This window comes from Pelodiscus sinensis, chromosome 1 (assembly GCF_052426305.1).
Source record: "Pelodiscus sinensis isolate ZL-2025 chromosome 1, ASM5242630v1, whole genome shotgun sequence".
Classification (NCBI taxonomy): domain Eukaryota; kingdom Metazoa; phylum Chordata; order Testudines; family Trionychidae; genus Pelodiscus; species Pelodiscus sinensis.
Window position 1 is genome coordinate 349,254,232 of NC_143052.1, and position 11,700 is coordinate 349,265,931.

The window sequence follows — 11,700 nt, forward strand, 5'->3', positions numbered from 1 at the left end:
CAATTGAGGTAATGAATTTCAGGAAGGCAGATTTTGATAAGCTCAGAGAACTTGTAGGTAAGGTCCCATGGGAAGCAAGACTGAAGGGAAAAACAACTGAGGAGAGTTGGAAGTATTTCAAAGGGACGTTGTTAAGGGCCCAAAAGCAAACAATTCCGCTGTGTAGGAAAGATAGAAAATATGGCAAAAGACCAGCTTGGCTTAACAAGGAGATCTTGCACGATCTCAAAATAAAAAAGGAGTCATATAAAAAATGGAAACTAGGACAACTAACAAAGGATGAATATAGGCAAGCAACACGGGAATTCAGGGGCAAGATTAGAAAGGCAAAGGCACAAAATGAGATCAAACTAGCTACAGGCATAAAGGGAAACAAGAAGACCTTTTATAAATACATTAAAAGCAAGAGGAAGACCAAGGACAGGGTAGGCCCACTGCTCAGTGAGGAGGGAGAAGCAGTAACAGGAAACTTGGAAATGGCGGAGATGCTCAATGACTTCTTTGTTTCGGTCTTCACCGAGAAGTCTGGTGGTGTGCCTAACGTAGTGAATACAAGCAGAGAGAGGGTAAGTTTAGAAGATAGGATACACAAAGAACAAGTTAAAAATCACTTAGGAAAGTTAGATGTCAGCAAGTCACCAGGTCCTGATGAAATGCATCCCAGGATACTCAAGGAGCTGATAGAGGAGGTATCTGAGCCTTTAGCTATGATCTTTGAAAAATCATGGAAGACAGGGGAGATTCCAGAAGACTGGAAAAGGGCAAATATTGTGTCCATCTATAAAAAGGGGAATAAGAACAACCCAGGAAACTACAGACCGGTCAGTTTAACGTCTGTCCCAGGGAAGATAATGGAGCAGGTAATTAAGGAAATCCTATGCAAACACTTGGAAGGTAATAAAGTGATAGGGAATAGCCAGCATGGGTTTGTGAAGAACAAGTCATGCCAAACTAATCTGATGGCTTTCTTTGATAAGATAACGAGCCTTGTGGATAAGGGAGAAGCGGTGGATGTCATATACCTAGACTTTAGTAAGGCATTTGATACGGTCTCGCATGATATTCTTATTGATAAACTAGGCAAATATGACTTAGATAGGGCCACGATAAGGTGGGTGCATAATTGGCTGGATAACCGTAGTCAGAGAGTTGTTGTTAACGGTTCTAAATCCTGCTGGAAAGGGATAACAAGTGGAGTTCCTCAAGGGTCTGTTTTGGGACCCGTACTGTTTAATATCTTCATCAATGATGTAGATATTGGGATAGAGAGTACGCTTATTAAGTTTGCAGATGATACCAAACTGGGTGGGGTTGCGACTTCTTTGGAGGATAGGGACATAATTCAAAATGACCTTAGCAAGTTAGAGAAATGGTCAGAGGTAAACAGGATGAGGTTTAATAAAGAGAAATGCAAAGTGCTCCACTTAGGATGGAACAATCAGTTCCATACATACAAGATGGGAAGCGACTGTCTAGGAAGGAGCATGGTGGAAAGGGATCTAGGGGTCATAGTGGACCACAAGTTGAATATGAGTCAACAGTGTGACGCTGTTGCAAAAAAAGCAAATACGATTCTAGGTTGTATCAACAGGTGTGTTGTAAGCAAAACTCGTGAAGTCATTCTGCCGCTCTACTCTGCACTAGTTAGGCCTCAGCTGGAGTACTGTGTCCAGTTCTGGGCGCCACATTTCAAGAAAGATGTGGAGAAATTGGAAAGGGTACAGAGAAGAGCGACAAGAATGATTAAAGGTCTAGAGAACATGACCTATGAAGCCAGGCTTCATGAACTGGGCTTGTTTAGTTTGGAAAAAAGAAGATTAAGGGGGGACATGATAGCGGTTTTCAAATATCTAAAAGGGTGTCACAAGGAGGAAGGAGAAAATTTGTTCCTCTTGGTTTCTGAGGACAGGACAAGGAGTAATGGGCTTAAAGTGCAGCAGGGAAGGTTTAGATTGGACATTAGGAAAAAATTCCTAACTCTCAGGGTGGTCAAATATTGGAATAAATTGCCAAGGGAGGTGGTGGAGTCTCCCTCTCTGGAGATATTTAAGAACAGGTTAGATAGACATCTGTCAGGGATGGTGTAGGTGGAGCTTGGTCCTGCCTTGAGGGCGGGGGGCTGGACTCGATGACCTCTTGAGGTCCCTTCCAGTCCTATTATTCTATGATTCTATGAAAAGCAAGAGGAAGACCAAGGACAGGGTAGGCCCACTGCTCAGTGAGGAGGGAGAAGCAGTAACAGGAAACTTGGAAATGGCGGAGATGCTCAATGACTTCTTTGTTTCGGTCTTCACCGAGAAGTCTGGTGGTGTGCCTAACGTAGTGAATACAAGCAGAGAGAGGGTAAGTTTAGAAGATAGGATACACAAAGAACAAGTTAAAAATCACTTAGGAAAGTTAGATGTCAGCAAGTCACCAGGTCCTGATGAAATGCATCCCAGGATACTCAAGGAGCTGATAGAGGAGGTATCTGAGCCTTTAGCTATGATCTTTGAAAAATCATGGAAGACAGGGGAGATTCCAGAAGACTGGAAAAGGGCAAATATTGTGTCCATCTATAAAAAGGGGAATAAGAACAACCCAGGAAACTACAGACCGGTCAGTTTAACGTCTGTCCCAGGGAAGATAATGGAGCAGGTAATTAAGGAAATCCTATGCAAACACTTGGAAGGTAATAAAGTGATAGGGAATAGCCAGCATGGGTTTGTGAAGAACAAGTCATGCCAAACTAATCTGATGGCTTTCTTTGATAAGATAACGAGCCTTGTGGATAAGGGAGAAGCGGTGGATGTCATATACCTAGACTTTAGTAAGGCATTTGATACGGTCTCGCATGATATTCTTATTGATAAACTAGGCAAATATGACTTAGATAGGGCCACGATAAGGTGGGTGCATAATTGGCTGGATAACCGTAGTCAGAGAGTTGTTGTTAACGGTTCTAAATCCTGCTGGAAAGGGATAACAAGTGGAGTTCCTCAAGGGTCTGTTTTGGGACCCGTACTGTTTAATATCTTCATCAATGATGTAGATATTGGGATAGAGAGTACGCTTATTAAGTTTGCAGATGATACCAAACTGGGTGGGGTTGCGACTTCTTTGGAGGATAGGGACATAATTCAAAATGACCTTAGCAAGTTAGAGAAATGGTCAGAGGTAAACAGGATGAGGTTTAATAAAGAGAAATGCAAAGTGCTCCACTTAGGATGGAACAATCAGTTCCATACATACAAGATGGGAAGCGACTGTCTAGGAAGGAGCATGGCGGAAAGGGATCTAGGGGTCATAGTGGACCACAAGTTGAATATGAGTCAACAGTGTGACGCTGTTGCAAAAAAAGCAAATACGATTCTAGGTTGTATCAACAGGTGTGTTGTAAGCAAAACTCGTGAAGTCATTCTGCCGCTCTACTCTGCACTAGTTAGGCCTCAGCTGGAGTACTGTGTCCAGTTCTGGGCGCCACATTTCAAGAAAGATGTGGAGAAATTGGAAAGGGTACAGAGAAGAGCGACAAGAATGATTAAAGGTCTAGAGAACATGACCTATGAAGCCAGGCTTCATGAACTGGGCTTGTTTAGTTTGGAAAAAAGAAGATTAAGGGGGGACATGATAGCGGTTTTCAAATATCTAAAAGGGTGTCACAAGGAGGAAGGAGAAAATTTGTTCCTCTTGGTTTCTGAGGACAGGACAAGGAGTAATGGGCTTAAAGTGCAGCAGGGAAGGTTTAGATTGGACATTAGGAAAAAATTCCTAACTCTCAGGGTGGTCAAATATTGGAATAAATTGCCAAGGGAGGTGGTGGAGTCTCCCTCTCTGGAGATATTTAAGAACAGGTTAGATAGACATCTGTCAGGGATGGTGTAGGTGGAGCTTGGTCCTGCCTTGAGGGCGGGGGGCTGGACTCGATGACCTCTTGAGGTCCCTTCCAGTCCTATTATTCTATGATTCTATGAAAAGCAAGAGGAAGACCAAGGACAGGGTAGGCCCACTGCTCAGTGAGGAGGGAGAAGCAGTAACAGGAAACTTGGAAATGGCGGAGATGCTCAATGACTTCTTTGTTTCGGTCTTCACCGAGAAGTCTGGTGGTGTGCCTAACGTAGTGAATACAAGCAGAGAGAGGGTAAGTTTAGAAGATAGGATACACAAAGAACAAGTTAAAAATCACTTAGGAAAGTTAGATGTCAGCAAGTCACCAGGTCCTGATGAAATGCATCCCAGGATACTCAAGGAGCTGATAGAGGAGGTATCTGAGCCTTTAGCTATGATCTTTGAAAAATCATGGAAGACAGGGGAGATTCCAGAAGACTGGAAAAGGGCAAATATTGTGTCCATCTATAAAAAGGGGAATAAGAACAACCCAGGAAACTACAGACCGGTCAGTTTAACGTCTGTCCCAGGGAAGATAATGGAGCAGGTAATTAAGGAAATCCTATGCAAACACTTGGAAGGTAATAAAGTGATAGGGAATAGCCAGCATGGGTTTGTGAAGAACAAGTCATGCCAAACTAATCTGATGGCTTTCTTTGATAAGATAACGAGCCTTGTGGATAAGGGAGAAGCGGTGGATGTCATATACCTAGACTTTAGTAAGGCATTTGATACGGTCTCGCATGATATTCTTATTGATAAACTAGGCAAATATGACTTAGATAGGGCCACGATAAGGTGGGTGCATAATTGGCTGGATAACCGTAGTCAGAGAGTTGTTGTTAACGGTTCTAAATCCTGCTGGAAAGGGATAACAAGTGGAGTTCCTCAAGGGTCTGTTTTGGGACCCGTACTGTTTAATATCTTCATCAATGATGTAGATATTGGGATAGAGAGTACGCTTATTAAGTTTGCAGATGATACCAAACTGGGTGGGGTTGCGACTTCTTTGGAGGATAGGGACATAATTCAAAATGACCTTAGCAAGTTAGAGAAATGGTCAGAGGTAAACAGGATGAGGTTTAATAAAGAGAAATGCAAAGTGCTCCACTTAGGATGGAACAATCAGTTCCATACATACAAGATGGGAAGCGACTGTCTAGGAAGGAGCATGGCGGAAAGGGATCTAGGGGTCATAGTGGACCACAAGTTGAATATGAGTCAACAGTGTGACGCTGTTGCAAAAAAAGCAAATACGATTCTAGGTTGTATCAACAGGTGTGTTGTAAGCAAAACTCGTGAAGTCATTCTGCCGCTCTACTCTGCACTAGTTAGGCCTCAGCTGGAGTACTGTGTCCAGTTCTGGGCGCCACATTTCAAGAAAGATGTGGAGAAATTGGAAAGGGTACAGAGAAGAGCGACAAGAATGATTAAAGGTCTAGAGAACATGACCTATGAAGCCAGGCTTCGTGAACTGGGCTTGTTTAGTTTGGAAAAAAGAAGATTAAGGGGGGACATGATAGCGGTTTTCAAATATCTAAAAGGGTGTCACAAGGAGGAAGGAGAAAATTTGTTCCTCTTGGTTTCTGAGGACAGGACAAGGAGTAATGGGCTTAAAGTGCAGCAGGGGAGGTTTAGATTGGACATTAGGAAAAAATTCCTAACTGTCAGGGTGGTCAATTATTGGAATAAATTGCCAAGGGAGGTGGTGGAATCTCCCTCTCTGGAGATATTTAAGAACAGGTTAGATAGACATCTGTCAGGGATGGTGTAGAAGGAGCTTGGTCCTGCCTTGAGGGCGGGGGGCTGGACTCGATGACCTCTTGAGGTCCCTTCCAGTCCTATGATTCTATGATTCTATGATTTTTGGTGAGCTTGATTCTTTATCTATGACCATTTAGGTTGGCAATACCATAAAAGTGATTTGAAAGTGTCAGTTTCATGTCCGTTTAAAATAATTATATAGTTTATTGTTTGTAAGGGGGTAATACCCCCAGAGGCCCAGGCAAGTGCAGTGTAAATTCACAGGGCCTTGCCCAATGTAGATGTTTCCAAAAGTGAAATGATTTATCCCAAGAGCATCTTCATCGCGCACCTAGAGAGAGTGATGGAAAAGATCAAGGAATAGGTAGAAGGGATATTGGTGCATGGGATGAAAATTAACAACTTGAGGTTTGTGTGTGATGTAGTTATCATCGAGGAAGATGAAGAGAAGCTAGTGGGAACGGTGTAGGTGCTAAATGAGGAAGGGAAGCGGTACAGATTGATTATGAATATCGATAAAATGAAGACAAAGGTATTTGGAGATAAGGAAATAGGAAGGAAGATCAGTGTAGAAGGGCTGGAACTAGAGAATGTAGAGAAGTTCACGTATTTGGGGAGCAGCATGACATACGATCTAGAATGTAAGAAGGAAATAGCGACTAGAATAGCGAAAGAAAGAGTGAGTTTGAAGGCAATGGATAAGATCTGGAAAAGTAAAGAGATTAGCTTGGGAATGAAGCTGAGTGTCTTGAAAACGTGCATATTTACCAGCATGTTGTATGGATGTGAGACATGGGTGCTAATGAAAGATTTGAAGAGAAGGATATTGGCATTTGAGAGGAGTTGTTATAGAAAGATCCTGAACTACGAGTGAAAAGTCAAGACCTTGGTATTTAATAGAATGGATGGTCCGAATAGGAGAGGCAGACCCCACAGAGAATGGGGAGATGATGTAGTAGATTGGTGCGGAACTAGTCTACAGAAAGTAAGGCACTCTGCAGTGGACAGGAAAAGATGGAAGGAAATAGCGAAGGAGGCATCGGACATCAGAGGGCGTTGAGCCTATGGTTGTAGTTGATGATGATGATGATGATGATGATTGATGAACAGCAAAAAAAGCGATAGAAAATCATATAGATTTCTCTACAGTTGTGGGATTCAAGAGTTAGTGAACAAGTAAGAATAGTTTTATACCTAATCAGTGTCCAAAGACAAATCCAGCCTTCCCTGAATTTAACACCTCTTTGTACATCAAAAGCCAAGGATGGGACACTTCCAACATTAGCACCAGTCCTACAATTGACAGGTACCTCCCCCCTCCGCCCTTCTTTTTCTGTTATAAAATTCCAGGCTTCTGTTATTCCTCTCCAGCTCATCTGATGAAGTGGGTTTTGCCCACAAGAGCTCATGATTCTATACATTTTGGTTAGTTTCTAAAGTGCCAGAGGACCATTCGTTTTTAAAGTTACAGACAAACATGGCTACACCTTTTGGTCTTTTTGACACAAGATGTGAGAACATATTCACATTAGAGCCGTGTGGGTCTAAAATTTATTTTTTTCTTCATGTAGGAATCAGATATTATTATTTGACAGGAGCACCATATCTAATATTGCATGGCAGGGAAAAAACTTCTGCAAATCGACTGACTGGCATATGCCGTAGGTCATGTCATTCTCCAATCAGTCCTGCTCTAACCCCTCTACGTTCCTGCTGACCGGCGTCCCTGGCCTGGAATCTCAGCACATCTGGATCGCCATCCCGCTCTGCATCATGTACATAATTACTCTACTGGGAAACGGTGCTGTTCTCTTCGTGGTAAAGCAGGATGTGACCCTCCATGAGCCCATGTACTATTTCCTCTCCATGCTGGCTGTCATTGATCTGGTCTTCTCCACGGCTGTTGTCCCTAAAATGCTGAGCATCTTCTGGCTGGATGCCAGAGAGATCAGCTACGAGTTCTGCTTCCTCCAGATGTTCTTCATCCTTTTCCTCACCGCCATGGAGTCGGGGGTGCTCCTGGCCATGGCCATAGACCGATACGTGGCTATCTGCAAACCCCTGAGATATAGGGCCATCTTAACCAACCCAAAGATTGCCTTGATGGGGCTGCTGTCCCTTGCGAGGGGGGTGATGGTCGTGCCACCCTTAACCTGCCTTCTAACCAGTCTTTCCTACTGTAGAACAAATGTCATCCCTCATTCCTATTGTGACCATGTGACCGTGGTGGAGCTGGCCACCACCGACACATCAGTCAGCAGCCTGTACAGCATCGTTGTGGCCACGGGCCTGGTGGGGGCAGACGCCATCTGCATCGCTTTCTCTTACGGCATGATCCTCCACTCCCTCTTGCGGCTTCCATCCCACGAGGCGCGTCACAAGGCCTTCAGTACCTGCAGCTCCCACATCGGTGTCATCCTGCTCTTCTATTTGGGAGGGATCATTGGAATGTACGAGCACATGCTTGGCATCAGCATTCCTCGCCACATCTTTGTCTTGTTTGACAACCTGTACTTCGTCCTGACCCCCATGCTAAACCCAGTCATCTACGGCATGAAGACCAAGCAGATCCGGAAACAGATCTTGAAGCTCTTTTGCCCAAGAAAGCTCTTTGCAGAGGTCACTATCTAGGAGGGCCACTGAAGGAGCCCCAGGATACAGGAAAATCCCTGTGTCGGGGCATCCCATATGCATTATGGAAATATGCATCTGAATATGACTGCATCTGTGCTTTATGAGAAATACCTCATGTAAAATATCACTGGAAAAGTTGTAATCTACCATATATGATTTTCCCATTTATACGTATGTATCATCTTTGAAGCACACTTTAGACACAGAGGCATGGTGAGGGTGTTATGCGGCTGGGGGCAAAGGCCAAATTTGCGCCTCCCCCCCTCCGCCACCATGCGGCGGAGCCCCAAACTTGGTGTTTGGCAGAGCTCGACCTTGCGAGGAGAGGGGGGGTGGGCGGAGCTTGTACCACGTCTTCTCCTGCCCCCTCCATTTTGGGACTAGGCCATATGCATTATGTAAATATGCATCTGAAATATGCACTAGCCCACCGGCGGAGATGGAGGAGGGTCGGGCTGGGCGAGGAGAGGGGCGGAGGAGGCTCCAGCCAGCAGCGGTGGGCAGAAGAGGAGCAGGTGAGCTGAGGGATGACAGGGGGAGTGGAATGGGACTAAATTGGTGCCCCCCTAGCGTGGCGCCCAGAAGCAAATGCCCGCCCTCACTACGTCCCTGCTTAGGCATGTGGAGTAGACTCCTGTGTTATTAACATTGTGAGAGCCACTAATGGTACTTCAGGCCCCATTAGCAAAGAGACAATGAAGCTTAGCCTGCCTGCGGACACGTGGGTCAGCCCACGAAGTATGGAGCCGAGCTCTTGCAGAGACATGTGACCGTGTCGCCGGATGCTGGAATCCATCTTCAACCATGGACTGTTCCATGTGTAGCTAGGTGGGGTGTCAGACTAAAACCAAGGACTCCCGCCTTATGAGTGAGGTAATGTAGGAGATCAGGTCTCCCTGGCTACCCACCCAAGAGGACTGCTGAGAACATTGTGGACTGACCTGGGGGCCTAGACTGAAAGGCCGCCTGTGTGTGAAAGATTGTCAGAACAACTTTGAGAGGGAGTGGGGACAGGTAAATAGTCTCTTTCGTGGATGAAAAGGTTGTGCATTTGGGTGCTGAGGCACATCCCTGTAGCCGAGCCTTCCCAGAGCTGAGTGGATCCCAGTGTCTGTATTTCACTGCAGAGGGCTGTGACCCTCTGTCTGTCAGTGCTGGAAGAGGCTTGCAGGCCTGGCACAGCAGGACAGAGTCGAGGGGAACCCAGGAGGGTGGGGGAGATGGGCCCAGTGGTAATTCAGCCCAAGGAGGGCTCAGCAACTGAACTCACCACAGTCGTCTCCATTTTCCTTGCCTGTCCCCGGCCCCAGCTGCGTGACTTTGCCTGCGCTGTTCTGGTGGTCCTGAGCCAGGGAGAGAAGGCAGCTGGGTCTAGCGATGCCTCCCAGGGTCGTGGAGCTAACAGACGGTGCAAGGGTGGCTCCTTGTCATGTATTTATACTGTAAAGGCCACACACCAAGGTGCGGTGCAAGGGACTTGGCGTGGGGGTGCCCAGGCTCATCCAGTACCCTGGTCCCCCAGCCCAGGGACCCTCTGGCTGCAGCCTTGTCCTACCCTCTTTCTCTCCCTTAACTGCCCACATTCCCTGGGCTGCTTCCCATCCCCCCCTGCACCTTCTCGGCCCTTGTTTCAAGGCCCACAGCCTGGGGGCTATCAAGCTGGAGCCTCTCTCTCTCTGCTCCTCTCAGCCTGCCCAGCACTGCTCCAACTAGGGTGTTCCTCCCTGGGAACCTGCCCCTGCTCCCTCCTTGCTCAGGACCCAACTGCCCACAGCTCTGCTGAGCAGCTCCTTATAAACAGGACTGTCCCAGCAAGCTGCCCTCTGATTGGCTGATAAGTGTCCCTTCCATTGGAAGGGGTTCTTTCCAGCCTGCTTTTAATCCCTCCCTTACCAGAATGGAGCAGCCGCCCCACTGCACTGTGAAATTAGCTGGGGTCCCATGGATCTGACCTCTTTTGTTCCTTTGCCTGTTCCTTTCCCTGTCTTTTCATTTATCCCCTCCTTTCCAGGTACAAAGCACCGTGTCTTCGATTTACGGTGCCAGTGAATGGGAATAGCCTCGAGGCTGTAGAGGTTGTGATTGGTTTCCACACCTGGCCTGGGAACACAGGGCTATTGGTCCAAAGTGGGGGTATCACAAGTCCCTAGGAGAGAGGTATAAGGGCTCCTATTGCTGCTGGCTGGAAGAGGTGTTAGGTAAAAATACAGTAGTGGCCTGCACTGGGTTGTGTCTGTGTCCGGGAATGCATGCAGAGCACTGACGGTACCCACAAAATAACGACTGGGTAAGCAGTGTGTGCTCTTTTGAATGGGTCACAATAAGCTGCAAATACCCTCTTGCCGGGAAGTCTGGGGGGCAAAATTGATGACAAGGCCATTGTTGTGGGAAAAGGATCTTGTGATCAGTTCTCCCTGCCCCCTGGAGCTCCATCCGAAGAGTTCCAAAAATCAGTCTTGTGTTGCACCACCATCCTTGGTCTGTATTGACTTCTACTCTATTCGACACGGGTTCACCACCCTTGAGTGGCTAATGTAGGCATTCGAACGTGCCAATGAAGCCCGGGATTAAAATATCCTGGACTTTATTTGCATGTTCCCGGGCACTGCCATTTTTAAATGCCCAGTAGTTTGAACTACCTGCCCGCAGCTGTTGACAAAGCCTCTGTCGAAAAAGGCATGCCATGTAGACGTAGCCAAAGTGAACTGCAGGGAGTTGTGCCACACCCCCTGGAGAGATAATTTATTCCTTTCTTCAACTATTTTCCAAGCTACGGACATTGGCCTTAATTCTGAACAGCGCCCAACATGCCCTGGGCAGAGGGCTGGCTTTACCATGAGGCGTATTGAGGCGGCTGCTTCAGGTGCCAGACTGTAGGGTGGAGCCACTAGGACCCAGAGTGTAGAAAATTGTGTCTGCTGCTGGTGCAGATGTATTCTCCCTGCTCGGAGATGGTGGAGTGCTGTGCTGGAGGAAGGGGAGCAGAAAGAACAGGAAGAAGGCAGAATTGAGACCTTTCAAAGTTTTGGCCCAAGCGAGGGGACATGGGGGCATCATTTGAGCGCCCCGCCTCTGGTGCCAAAATGTTGTGGGCCGGCCCTGCCCGGGCACAGTGAGGGGACGGGAGCACTTCAAGTTCAAGGCTTGGTCCTTGTTCAATGACTAGACTCAGCATTTCAGAAAGTCTGGGCTGATGACCATGGTCAATAGCTCAGATGCCAGGCCCTGGGGTAGCCTTGGCATGAAGGGCGAAGGGCGTTAGCGAAGGAGACAGAACTCACTTGTGGTCTGATCTGAGACTGTGAAATAGACTTCCCAGAGCTAGGAGCCCTCCCTAACCTCTGTGTGCTCCGCTCCACAGGCACAGGGCATGTCTCTCACTGGCCTCCTCTCACACCGCTCTGCCCCACACATTTCCCCCGGAGAGGGCAGGGG

At 46.9% G+C, this 11,700-nt stretch overlaps 1 protein-coding gene across 1 annotated transcript; it reads left to right on the forward strand.

Moving 5' to 3' along the window:
* The first annotated feature begins 7,299 nt into the window (after positions 1–7,299).
* LOC149526007 (olfactory receptor 52K2-like) lies at positions 7,300–8,306 on the forward strand. Its single transcript, XM_089776628.1, has one exon. It carries the CDS (start codon positions 7,300–7,302, stop codon positions 8,260–8,262), a length of 963 nt encoding a protein of 320 aa, XP_089632754.1. The 3' UTR covers positions 8,263–8,306.
* Positions 8,307–11,700: the final 3,394 nt, after the last annotated feature.

What these genes read in the sequence shown, in the direction of transcription:
- LOC149526007 (XM_089776628.1), top strand. Translation starts at nt 7,300, where the DNA reads ATGTCATTCTCCAATCAGTCCTGCTCTAACCCCTCTACGTTCCTGCTG.